Source organism: Sphaeramia orbicularis, chromosome 5 (genome assembly GCF_902148855.1).
Source record: "Sphaeramia orbicularis chromosome 5, fSphaOr1.1, whole genome shotgun sequence".
Lineage (NCBI taxonomy): Eukaryota > Metazoa > Chordata > Actinopteri > Kurtiformes > Apogonidae > Sphaeramia > Sphaeramia orbicularis.
Window position 1 is genome coordinate 28,033,668 of NC_043961.1, and position 13,012 is coordinate 28,046,679.

Genomic DNA, 13,012 nt, shown 5'->3' on the forward strand with positions numbered 1-13,012 from the left:
TGGCAGTTCAGGACTCTTTCTCCTGTATCAACGAAACTCCTCGGTGGCACGCAGAGGCAGCCAGTCCAGCATTAAACGACCACAATTTAACAACACGGAGCAACACAGCGGCATCGATCGATTGGGAAACATGGAAAACAGCCCAGGTGGTAAGTCGACTTCATACTGTACCTTATTGTGTCTGGGGAAATTATGCCACAGTTATTTTAGATGAGGCACGCAATGGTGCATAGTTTTAACAAATGATAGTCCACTTACATCGAATATTATCATCAGAGAAACTGTCTTTTTATATAATTTCATCTGCTGTTATAATGATATATATAATGATTATAATGATTTTTTTTCTGCAGTGCCATAAAGAATGTAGGCTAGAGAAAAAAAATGTAAATAGTAAAATATATATATATATATATATATATATATATATATATATATATATATATATATATATATATATATAAAGTGTAATTTGGGGTTATAATAAATGCAATCAGTGATTGTTAACTATGATTTAACGATGTTGTACATGGCATCTTTCCAGGTGCTCATGAAGCTGCAGGATGTAGTTTACAAGGTGAAAGATAAGGAATAAAAGGAAACCCCTTTTATCAGTCTTGGCTGTTAGCTCCTGATTCTATGCATGTAAACAAACTCACGTGAAGCGAGACCCAAAATGCCCCCTGATCGGGCACACTGAGTCGCCTGTAGCCTCCTATCTCATATGGATCTCTCACGTTTTGGTTTAAGATCTCGTAAATGACTCACTCACTTTGGCACGTTTTTCCATGACGCAGGCGCAGAAGTAAAAGAATGAATCTGAAGTTACAAAGTGAATTGTTACTTAGCTGCAACTGTGTGATTCATTTACTCGGGCTGAACATCCCCCCCTCCCCTTATACACATGTGTTGGCTATGTCAAGGAACAGTCACGCCCACAAAGTCAAAACAAGTAGCCGGTGCCAAATATTCATGTACTGACCATGACTTGTGGAGCAGTATTTGAAGTAAACATCCACTTCTGCCAGGACTGGAAGCGTGATCTCAGTGTGGTGGGAGTTTATGATGAATGAGTCGAGAGCTGTTCTAGTTTACGCATAAAACGAGTCAATAGCAGCTTCCTGGTAACTCCATGACTCAGATCAGAATATAATTGTCTGTGTGAGCATCTGTTACATTCACAAGCCTTTTAATGCGCTGGAACTAATAGCATAAAGAGGGACTTGTGTTGTAAAAGCTCATTATGCAGTAATACAGACATGTAAAAAATAAAGCTGTAGTTTAAAGCTTCATGATTAATACTCAGTGGATAATTCAGCTATATAATGCGTAATTTATTCACAATAGACAAAACACAACCACGGAACTCAAACGTCAGACAGACATTAAACGCAGCAGAAGGTGAATTATTAAAGCATCCTCCTCCAACGGCCCTATCTTTTCATCTGCTGTCCGCCCGGTGCATCCTGGGAAACGGCAGTCGTGATAATGTTGGGAATCATGCGCCTGATTTTTTTTTAATACGTACCTACCCCGCCTCGAGCGACAGCACGTGTATACAGCCTCAATATCCACGTGCCGCGCATGATTCCCAGGCACCCGCCCCTTGGTTGGTCTTCTCCGACGCGCGCACGAAGCTCGCGCCCAGCCCGCACGGGGATTCCTCTTTATTCAGTGGTAGATTGGTCAGTGGGTCAGAGAGGTTTAGCTGCCCTTCACTCGTCCTGGTTACTGTAACTGAAGCTACATTTACAGGGAGAAGTGCAAGTAAAGTAAATCTTATTTAATTAGGACTCAATGAGGATGCCATTTGAAGAATATTTAGCATATAGAGGAGTAAAAGCAAAACAGACTGAATGTTAAGATAATAAAATTAAAAATGATCAAAGGATTTTGTACTGTTGTTAGCCTATTTTAACACATTTATTTTAGGTCAAAGAAAAATCACCTTAGGTATAGACATTACTGTAAAAACGTATTATTATTATTATTATTATTATTATTAATAACAATAATAATAATAATAATAACAATAATAATCATAATAACAGTAGATAGAGATTGCAGAGTCCTATTTTCTATTATTTATTTGTTTATTGTTACAGTCAAAATAAAAGAACATTAGTCACATTTATTGTTGGCTATAATGTGACAAATTCAGTCTGGTTGACGTCACTGTCTGGTCATTAAATATCCACATAATTCAGTCAAACTAGTCATCGTACTCTAGGTACGATATTTTGTCATAAAAATCCAAGGAAAGTCCATGTCACTCTGTTTTTAAGCAGTAAGAATGCCCTTATTGTAATGAATCGGTCATATTACACCCAATAAAACCCAGTCCTTGACGAAGGCTTGCTGCTGAAATGCGTCACAGTTTATTTTACTCTGTCTAATATGACCACACCTTAACAATAAAGGCATTTTAACTGGTGAAAAAGAAATTGCCTTGGATATAAATTTTTTTTCACCTCAGATAAACTCATTTTGGTTCCAGGAAGTACTCCTACTCCTACCTGGCAAATGCAGTCAGCTGTAAAGGGTTGTTCCATCACTGACTGAACATTAAACCTAGTGAAGAATGTGACTATATTGTTGAATAACTAAATGTTTGTGTAGCACAGTGTCTCCTAATGGACATGACTTTGGCAACATGACATTTATTCACCTGATGTTATGTTTGAAAGCTTGGGGACTAGAGAGTTGACCTTGTGACCTAAAAGTATAATTATTGTCTCAGTTTTGCAGTCTTACGGGTAAAGAAGACATAATTGGAATGAGACTTTAACAGCATGAATACGTCACAGACTTGCCAGCAAGTACGATAAGCTTAATGGTACACTGAGATCTGATGCCAATCCTGAAACCGGATTCTTTGTGACTGTGTGCGTGACAGACGATCACTCACCCTAACATAATCAAATTAAGAGCCAAGCATGATTTGGATGATTGATAGCCTCTCTATCAATGGATTAAGTATAGTCTGTTTGTCCTATGAATGGTGTGAACCTGTGAGACCTACATGTAAAACCCTTTTTAAACATTTACACACACAAAACTCTTTAAACCCCAGTTCAACATAGACCAACAGTGGAGTTTGATCACTAGACCACTTAGAAATTCATGTGATGTAAAGCAAATTTTCAACTTCTCAAAGCACCATCCTCCTTTGTAAATAGATATTTGACATGTGGCAAGCTGCTTCACGTGGAGCAAGATTTCCTGCCCACGCACAGTTGTAAACGTTCACATGAAAGAAGGGGGCGTCTCCCCCCAGGCGTCATATGAGCGTGATGTTCATACAGTTGGCCTACCTTGCATGTATGGTCCATGAGAGGGGAAGTTAGGGAGTGTGAGCAGAGGGAGGGATGGTTTTGTTTACTCTGTAGTTCTTATAGCTCTCTATGTATGCACAGGTCACATGTTACTACTTGTGCCTTAGTACAAAAGGGCAATATTCCCAGAGCTTAGTCTGGCAACCAGTCAAACCAGATTCCAGGAAATGCTTATGAGGCATTAGAATATGGCATGTTTTGATCCCAGAGGGGTGGAGACATGGTGGTGAATGTAGAAAGGGGGTGGGGAGTTAGTGTGGCAGTAGGGTGTGACCCTGTCCTTTACAGGTGATACACATGTTTATCTCTTCCAACACAAACACACAGGAAACTGCACATGTTACATTTGTATGTGAAGTGAAGCCTCTTTGACACTGGAGCTGCCACCACATCCAGCCCAAAGTGCCTTGTATTCACTGTTGACACGTGTAAGCAGTGGAATTAAGGAGGCACTTAGAGCTAAACAGAAATGCAGCACGTGTTTTCTCAAGGAGAGATCGCCCAAGAGCAGAGGGAGGCTTTTCTCAGATGATTCAAGGTCCTGGCAAACAAATGGGCAAAGAATGACAAAACAGACAATTCAGGGATAGTCATACTACTTCAGACAACACTTCCACTCCAGACTAGAGAAGACAACTTTTAACTTGAGTACATTAACCTGCTGGCCTGACAAGAGCAGATGTTTGATATCTAGTCTGATTACGATTAAAAAAAAAAAAAAAAACAGTTGCTTAATGAAAATCTGTGTTTAATGACCAAAGTTCAAGTATGATCATGGTAATGTGAGTTTAGGAATGCAGCTTATGAACAAAGAATGTTAAGCGTGCAATTTTAGGGCATGGGAAACAGGCAGGTTGGCAGACTTCTGGAGTAGGGTATTTCATCACCTGACACACTGATCTATTGGCAAATAAAAAAAAAAAGGAAGCAGCAATATGAGCACAAATTCTGTAAACTGTCTCCAACAGTATAATTTGTACTCTTGTAACTGTTTTATTAGATTTTTTAACACTAACATAATTATGTCAGCCTTAAATATGGGTTAATTAGTGTAAATGGGTTTCCCCACCCTACATGCGTGATATGAATCCCCAATTAGGTGTTCCCCTTAACTGACTAAACCCCGAGCAAAATGATTTTAATGTGTCAGAATAGTGACAATGTGCAACGTGACTGCTGTACATAACCTTCTGTACAGTTTCTTGTGGCTTTGAGGAATGCACACACTTGAGGTTGCCGTGCCCTGCTTGCTTTCTTTTACGTCTGTAGTCACAGCATTAAAGCTCTCTCTATTCCAAACGTGATCTGCCCTGGTGCTTGTTATTGTGCTGGTGCTGTTGTCTACACGGGACTGCGCAAAGAGCCTTGTGAGCCAGGCGGGAACTGTGTCAAGAGTCCATGTGAGCTCCCGGTCAGGTGGCTGGCGGATAGATGGGTCTGCAGGCCTAGAGCCAAACTGGAGAGGGAGGAGGAGGATGAGGAGGAGGAGGCAGGAGGGTGGATTATAGAGAAGAAAGGAGGGGGTAGGAGGAGGGAGGAGAGAAAGAGTGAGTGCTGAATGCAGGAAGGCAGCGAGCTGGCTGGCTCAGCCTGCACGTGAGGGGCAGTCTTTCATCTTGCAGAGAACAGTGTCTGCAAAACAAGGGGGTTGGATGAGTGTTATGTTCACGGGTAATAGGGCATTTCCGATTTGATGTAACGTCCTTTGACTCTCCTTAATGTTAATGTGTTACACCCTGAGTAATGGCATATTTACTGTCTTACTGCCATAATATCTACATATATTAAAAATATACATATGTTTAGAAGACATGTTTTCTGTTTCATTAGGACCACATGTGATATTTGTTCGGGGATACATACTTTAAAGGCTATTAGGGTTATTAAAGGCATCATATTTAAAGGCTACCACACACAGCTAACCTCTGTTAGGTATACTTCATCAGATATTTCAATTTGATTTAATATTGATATTTCCATACAAGTATGACTGTGAATATTCATTGTGGGTGGGCTCCACCCACAGATGTAGACAGACATCTATTCATTTGCTTTTGTGTTGTGTATCCGGCCATTATTCATTTACAGGACGTTCTTGTGGCATTTCAACAATTTCATATCTGCAAATGCAGGCGTTGGCGATGAGACCATATTTTCTTTAACTGATCATCTAACAGATTATAAAATGGAACATAAAATACAGAACACTGGGTCAGAGCTGTTGTTGCTCCGGCTGTGACATTTTGTTTTTGACTGATTCAGTGGATCACGTTTCTGTTGCCCCAGCCTGGTCTGGGTTTTGAGTTTGTTTGTGCAAGTCTGCCAAGTAAAGTCACCGATTCTAAGTAGGACATTGCTCAACACTTTCACTTATATTGTGCATGTGAACAAAAGACCCAGATGAAGATCAGTGAACTGAGTGTTTGCCCCTTTCTGTTCCTTCAGGTGGTGTTATCTTGTACGCTGGCTCATCTGGTAGTGCCAGCCCCAGTCCTGGCAGCCCTTCAAGTGGATACCAGACCCAGTCACCCTCCTCCCATTCGCAGCCTTCATCCCCAGAGGGTGTCTCCTTTCAGGAGATTGGGGCCCTGAAGCAGAGAGGGGAGCGAAGGGGAGGAACTCCATCCCCTAAAATGGTCTTTCAGTTTCCTGAAGTAAACAACGCTCCCGTTGCCCAAATTACAACAGCATCACCTGCAACCTTCAACCATCCCACAGCGGCCAAGAGACCTTGTGGTTTTACTGGCACATTCACCAGTAAGTACACACTCACTTTACCTGCAGCCTGTGTGTTCTTCTGCATGTGTACCTGTCAGTAGATTGTTTTGTTTCTCTGTCTGATGATTGATGTATTCCTATTTCACAGAGACTGGAGGCATGGTGCTTCTGTGTAAGGTCTGTGGCGACATTGCATCTGGGTTTCATTATGGTGTACACGCCTGCGAGGGCTGCAAGGTGAGACTAAACAAAGATAGACACAATGTCATGCCTTGCTTTTTAGGAAAGTATACAGAGATACATAAACACAGCAGATGCACTAAAACGCTTTTTGTTTTTTGTGCCTTCTTTAGGGTTTCTTCAGACGCAGCATTCAGCAGAATATTCACTACAAGATGTGCGTGAAGAATGAAAATTGTCTCATCATGCGCATGAACCGAAACCGGTGCCAGCACTGCCGCTTTAAGAAGTGTCTCTCCGTGGGCATGTCCAGAGATGGTGAGAAATGTTAATGTTATAAAAGAACATTTAAATATGAATGGCTGAATGAGACCCACTTTAACGGTTATACAGATATTCAGATGTTACATCTTCATAAAGCATCTTTGTAGGAAGACATAATAATGGGCGAATAATGCTGTCAAAGTAGCATTATCTTGCCTCACTCCTCATCACAGGAAATTCTGTCACTTTATTTTCTTGTAGATTTTCTCTTTTCTTTCTTCCCTGTTTTGTCTTTAGTTCCCCCGTCTTCCTCTTTTCTTTCCCCACTCTCTGATTTATGGCAAGAGGAACCTGAGAGTCCCAGTAGTCATCAGTCATCAAGAAACTGTGACAAAAATAGCTTGTTTTGGGAAATTGGGGCACAGAGTTGTAGATTACCCCATGTACACACCAAGATGTACACTTTCACCTGTTATTTTTTTTCATCTATACACACACTGTCAATAAATAATTCTATTCAGGCTCGTTAATCATTAAAGTCTATAGTGTTTAACTTAAGATTTAAATAAAATCAATCCAGTTAATCTGCTCGACTGCACGTTTTCACAGCAGAACTCTGATCTCCAGGGATATAGCTAAACTAGGTGATAATAAATCATGGTTTTCTGGAGCAAACATTTTTAGTTGACCCAAAAAAGCCAAAATGCAGGTGAAAAATCACCTGCTAATTAATCACATCCAGCAGACTTTTTACCACATTTGGCATGTCTAAAATCAACAAGCACACATATTAAAACTCAGGTAAGATAATAACATTTGTTCTCTAGGTTATTTATGTTACTTATATATGTTTTACTTATCTGTGCAGAATTTTTTGTTAACTTAACCTTTGCCTCCACATACCTGTCTTACCTGTCTTTTTGACCTTTCCAGTACTCGTTCACTCTGTCACTTTCCTAATGACATCATGTTCAGTGTTGTTGACCCAGTGACCTACTTCTACAGACAAGAGCGAGAGCTCAACTAAAAGACAGGAGAGCAAAAGGGAGGGAGACAGGGGGGATGTGGTGTAGCATACTATAAATAGGACTGTCAGCAGAGGTGCAGTATTGAAAAGGGGGAAGGGAGGATTTTAGAACTGGAGAGGAGGATGAAGCAGTCAGATGAGATGAAGGCTCAAGTGTTCATATTGTGATGAAACAGCTGTGTACAGAGAATAGACAGAAGTGTGCGTTCTGTGGATTAGTAATCCACACACAGAGATTACAGCCATAGTGTCAGATGTAGAATTTGTTTTAGCTGGTCTGTTTCTCGACAGTGTAAGAATTGTAACCGCCTCAATGTGTGTGTTTCATTGAAGTACTGCTAGGAAAGAACTGGCAGTGATGTCAAGGATTGATGTCTGTAAATGCTAACAGCGAATGCTCTCTTTTGGTTTCTATTCTCAGCTGTGCGTTTTGGGCGTATTCCCAAAAGGGAGAAGCAGAGACTGTTGGATGAGATGCAGAGCTACATGAACAGTCTAAATGAATCAGCTTCCATGGAGATGGAGGTGTCTCCTCCTACCGATGCGCCCTGCAGTCCCCAGAACCAGCCCAACGAAGGAGCGGGTTCCTTATCGCAGTCTTACCGCAGCAGCTTAATAAACATTGACGAGAAACCAGTCATCATGGCCCCCAGCAACAGCAGCCACAGCACGACCACGTTCCAGAATAGTCCGACGCAGGAGCCCACCCTGTCACACACTGCAACCCAGACACAGCACACTGCTCAGCCGGAGCAGGCAAACCTGACATCAAGCTACCATGTCCCCACAAACTGCCCTGTGGCCATCAACAACAATGAAAACTCAACTAACACCAATGTTGACAACGCCAAGTATACCTTCTCCTCCAATAAGAATCAGTGTCCAGTCACTGGCAGCCTATCATCTCAGTCATACACAGTCAATCAAAACAGTTACCTACCCAGCGATTCCCAGAACCAGAATACCTGCCCCTGGAAGCTAAATGGGGGAGCTAAAGTGCTGGTGAGTTTTATTTTTGTGTGCACATTGAATTAAATTCAATTTAATGTCAATATGAAGTACCTAATGCTTCCACTTCCTCTCTCCAGGCGTGTCCTCTCAATTCATGTCCCGTGGCCCCAGCCAGTCGCTCCAGTCAGGAGGTGTGGGAGTCTTTTTCACAGTGCTTCACTCCTGCTGTTAAAGAAGTAGTCGAGTTTGCAAAAAGCATCCCAGGCTTCCAGACTCTCAGCCAGCATGATCAGGTCATGCTGCTCAAATCTGGCACTTTCCAGGTACAAGCTGGCAGCTTAACTAAGAATTTGCTCTTTAATCCAGAAATATGAAATAATAATAAGTATAAGAAATATTCTGATCTCTTGGAGTCCTTTCTGACTTGTCCTGGTATTATTATGTCCACAGGTTCTGATGGTGAGGTTCTGCTCACTGTTTGATCCTAAAGAACGGACAGTGACCTTTCTGAACGGGCAGACGTATTCACTGGCATCGCTGAGGGCTCTGGGCATGGGCTCTTTACTGGACGCCATGTTTGAATTCAGTGAGAAGCTGGGGTCTTTGGGTCTGGAGCCAGATGAGATGGCTCTATTTATGGCTGTTGTGCTTGTGTCTGCTGGTAAGACTCATAATACATTCAGAACCATGTGAACACAACTCTGTGTGCACATATTTTCTCATGTCTTCAGCTCTAAATCCCTCCTGCCTTTCTCTGTTTTAGATCGCTCTGGTATTGTAGAAGTAGGAGCACTGGAGCAGCTACAGGAGAATCTAATAAAAGCTCTCCGCTCCCTTATCACCCGCCGTCGCCCAGATGACAGCACCCTCTTCCCAAAGCTGCTGCTGCGTCTGCCGGACCTGCGAACCCTCAACAACCAACACTCTGATAAGCTTTTAGCGTTTCGCATTGACCCTTGAGCTGTATTTTCTACAGCTTAGTGACGTATAAGCTTTGGGGAGTTTCCTGTGCTCTCCGTTCAACCTGCCACAGAGACTGGCCTCTGCATGATGGACCATTGTGGTGAGAGCTGTGCCAAGTCTGATGCTGTGAGAGGCTGGACTGGGGAAATATCAAGGATGAAGACACGGTGGGAGGTGGAGGCTCCTGAACTCAAACCCATCCCTACAGTTGCTTCCAGAATTACTTCAAAAATCTTAAAGACTGCGTTCTTCCTTGGGTTCTTTGAGTCAAGCCACTTTCTGTACCAAGCCGTCATCACCACGATCATCATCATCATCTCTACCCTGGAGTTTGTTAGAGACAGATTTTGTTCTGGACCAAAAAAGAAGAGCAAGCCTGATGTTCCTCACCAAGTCCTCTCCAGACCCAGTCCTGCCTCACCAGTTCATAAATCTGACAAGAAGGAAGCACAACCTCTTTCCTAGAAAAAAGGAACATGTACAAACATTCACATTGATTTCTTATTGTACATTCATGCTCCAAGTGTAAAATGCACTTTCCATACATTTAGAATATATCATATAGCAATAGAAATGTCTAACATATAGTTTGCAGAAGGGTTTGAATATGTCCTGTTGAAATGACATAAGCTATTTTCACAACATGTCATTGTGTGGGAAATCTTTATTAAAATCACCCATTTGTGATTGAGATATGTATAACATTTTTAAGAAATGAGAGTATGTTGCATTGTATTTGTATGCGGTAATCAGGGAGAACTATTTGGTCATTTTAGACCATATCTGATGGCTTATATGTTAAGGTGTTGTAAATTTTGTATGTAACATTTATTCTCGGTTCTTACCCTTGTTAGGCTGCAGATTCTTGGATATGTAGATGAAGCTAGTGTTGATTTATTGTATGATGTCATCATCATTGACAACACATTAAAGATTTCCCCACAGACTGCAAAAAGACAGCAGCATTTGAACCATTTGCTCTGAAAAACTTTTTATTTGAAAATATATAATTACAATAAATGTATTGTCAACTGGCTGCATCAACTTGTGAATATTTTGTAAATGTTTAATGGTGTAACATAGAGGACTGTTATTAAATAATGTTATGTAGCATTTTTCTTGTGCTTATCTTTTTACATTTTCTCCTCCACTGTGATTCCACTTAGAGCATCACCGAGGCATACCACGGAGCCGTAGCCTAGCAACAGAAGCAATCAGCCAATCATGCTCCAGGTCGGAGAGCCATTAGGGGCTTTATTACCAACAAGAAATATCACTTGATTTTGGAGAGTGAGATAACAAGCAAATATAATTTCAAAGTATATCAAGAAATACAAAGTAATACCCTTTGCCACAGGCCTACAGTGACTTTGTGCAAAGCCATGAGAAAATGACAACTTAGATTGATTCTATTTAAATATATGCAAATATGGCTGTTGCACTAAAGGTTGACTTGAGAGGTACGGTACATGTGCAAATGATTCAATGGCGATTAGCCGGGGTACCAGACAGCATAGGGAGAAGCCCTCATCACTTTTATCGCATTGTCTGAAGGCCTGGTACCAACATATAAGTATGAATATTGAGAATATTTGCTCTAAATGACTGTGGCCTTCAGAACATTTCTTTATTAGATTTGTCTTGACTGGGTTAGAAAGATAAACATGTTCATATTGACTTTTCAATATATAAATATTTGATTCAGTTGCAGAAAAGAGCAGTTTCTTATTTGTTTATTTTAATATTTCTTAACATATTGGATTTCCTGCTATGAGTATCAGGAAACACCTGTCTCTGGCACTAAGCTTGTCTCAAATGAATAGCATGCTGTCTAGTTGCCCCCAAAAAAAAAAAATTAAGCATGATCCAGATATATCCTCTGGCCTGAACTGAAAGTGAACTTTTGTTCTCTGTGCTGCATTGGTGAAAAACAGAGAGAATGACTTTAGTCTACAGCAGTCCCAGCCCCTGCTGAAGCTCTGACACAGTGTTCCAGTCTTTTCTGAGGAAAGGTTGCACTGAGGTCTGCACACGCCACCTGCTGGACTGGATCAGAACACATTTGGGGACGATTTCACACAAAGATAGTGGCCACCTGCAATGTCCATCTTCAACGTCTGTACACGTGCATTTTCCCAGCTCTCCTGAAATAGATCATGGGGTCATCATCTGGCAGAGCAAAATGAATAAATATGGTATCGTATGACATTTAATTTTCCATATTCCAAAAGGCTCAGTCGACTCAGTATATTTACTGCAGTGCATTAGTTAAGTACAAGTTTGACAATCTTGTACTTTATCAAAGTATTTCAGTTTTATGCTACTATATTTTAGTCCGTTACATTTGCCTATTACAACAGCATCACTCGTTACATTTAACAGGGAAATATTTCAATCCACTATATGTATTTGACAAATGATCTAAAACTGACACACTAGCAAACTACAACCCTCAACATGCTCTTACATGTATTTGTCAATGATAAAAATGTAATATGTAATACACTACAATAATAACATAAAGACATTTAAATAATCATCATAATAAAACTCATTAAAGTTTATATTGATTTCATAGATCCACTTTACTGTGTACATATAAGCAGTTTTTCCTTTTTTTTTTTTTTTTTTTTTTTTACCTTTATAAGCCATAAGTGAAGGCTTTTGGATGATGTCTACAGAACATCTAAGCCATGATGATAAGAATGTACCCCCAGAAGACAGAATGTCCTCATAATACTTTGAGTTTAGTCTCACGTTGTTTCTGACCTCGCCTGAGGTTTCTTGTCTGGTGATATATGACCTCTCTTTACTTAGGAAATATCTATGTATTTAAATAGTACTCGCCAATATTTACTCAGTCAATAAGTCTGCTGGGTGAAAGTGCTATAGGTTAAGATCTTGCAAAATGGTGGAACTAAATGTGACCTCATCTCACTGTTATAGGTGAAAGGTTTATCCTCAGGCATGTTATTTTCCTGGGCAAAGAGGGACAAACAATCAAAACAGGTAGATAAATCTAGTAAATAAATAAATAAATAAATAAATAAAAAAACTCGTCTTGCGACATAAAGAATATCTTCTTGTCTTTTGATGCCATCTAGTGGTCATATGGAGAAAGCGTCAAAGGGTGTTGAGGATTATGGGATATTTATCTTTACACTTTTGCAGAATAAAAATAAATTGTGCTTTAAAAATCCTAGTTATGCCAAATAATATAGTCATTCCATACAACTGTTTTAATCTTCATCTTGATGTGTTCACTCCCATTTGTCTGTGGTAGGTTATAAAAAAAAATTAAAAGAAAATACTGCAACAGATTTTCATGAAACCTGGTGGAAGTTAAGGTAATAGGCCACGGATGAACATACTAAATGTTGGAGGACATCCACGAAAAGTGTCATATTCTTAAATTGTTTTTCTACATAGAAGATTCTTAGGCTGACAGACCAGTCGCACCAATTGATGAATTAGAACCAGGTCCTTATTGTTGCCATGGTAACAGTTAAACTCACCAGTGTCACCCACTGACAGAAAGGAGGAAAATATAGGTCGTAATATGTAGTTCAGTAAT

At 40.4% G+C, this 13,012-nt stretch overlaps 1 protein-coding gene across 1 annotated transcript; it reads left to right on the plus strand.

Annotated features, from left to right (window-relative positions):
* Positions 1–130: 130 nt before the first annotated feature.
* Positions 131–10,551, plus strand: LOC115419702 (nuclear receptor subfamily 1 group D member 1-like). The gene is made up of 8 exons (XM_030134651.1): positions 131–149; positions 5,781–6,092; positions 6,202–6,290; positions 6,407–6,551; positions 7,946–8,526; positions 8,613–8,798; positions 8,926–9,136; positions 9,239–10,551. Exons 1-8 carry the CDS (start codon positions 131–133, stop codon positions 9,433–9,435), a joined length of 1,740 nt encoding a protein of 579 aa, XP_029990511.1. The 3' UTR covers positions 9,436–10,551.
* The last annotated feature ends 2,461 nt before the right edge of the window (positions 10,552–13,012 follow it).

Bases quoted from the DNA above. Each gene is read 5' to 3' on its own strand.
- LOC115419702 (XM_030134651.1), top strand. The intron at 6,291-6,406 runs GTGAGACTAAAC...TGCCTTCTTTAG, and splicing joins ACGCCTGCGAGGGCTGCAAG to GGTTTCTTCAGACGCAGCAT. The intron at 8,799-8,925 runs GTACAAGCTGGC...TTATGTCCACAG, and splicing joins TCAAATCTGGCACTTTCCAG to GTTCTGATGGTGAGGTTCTG.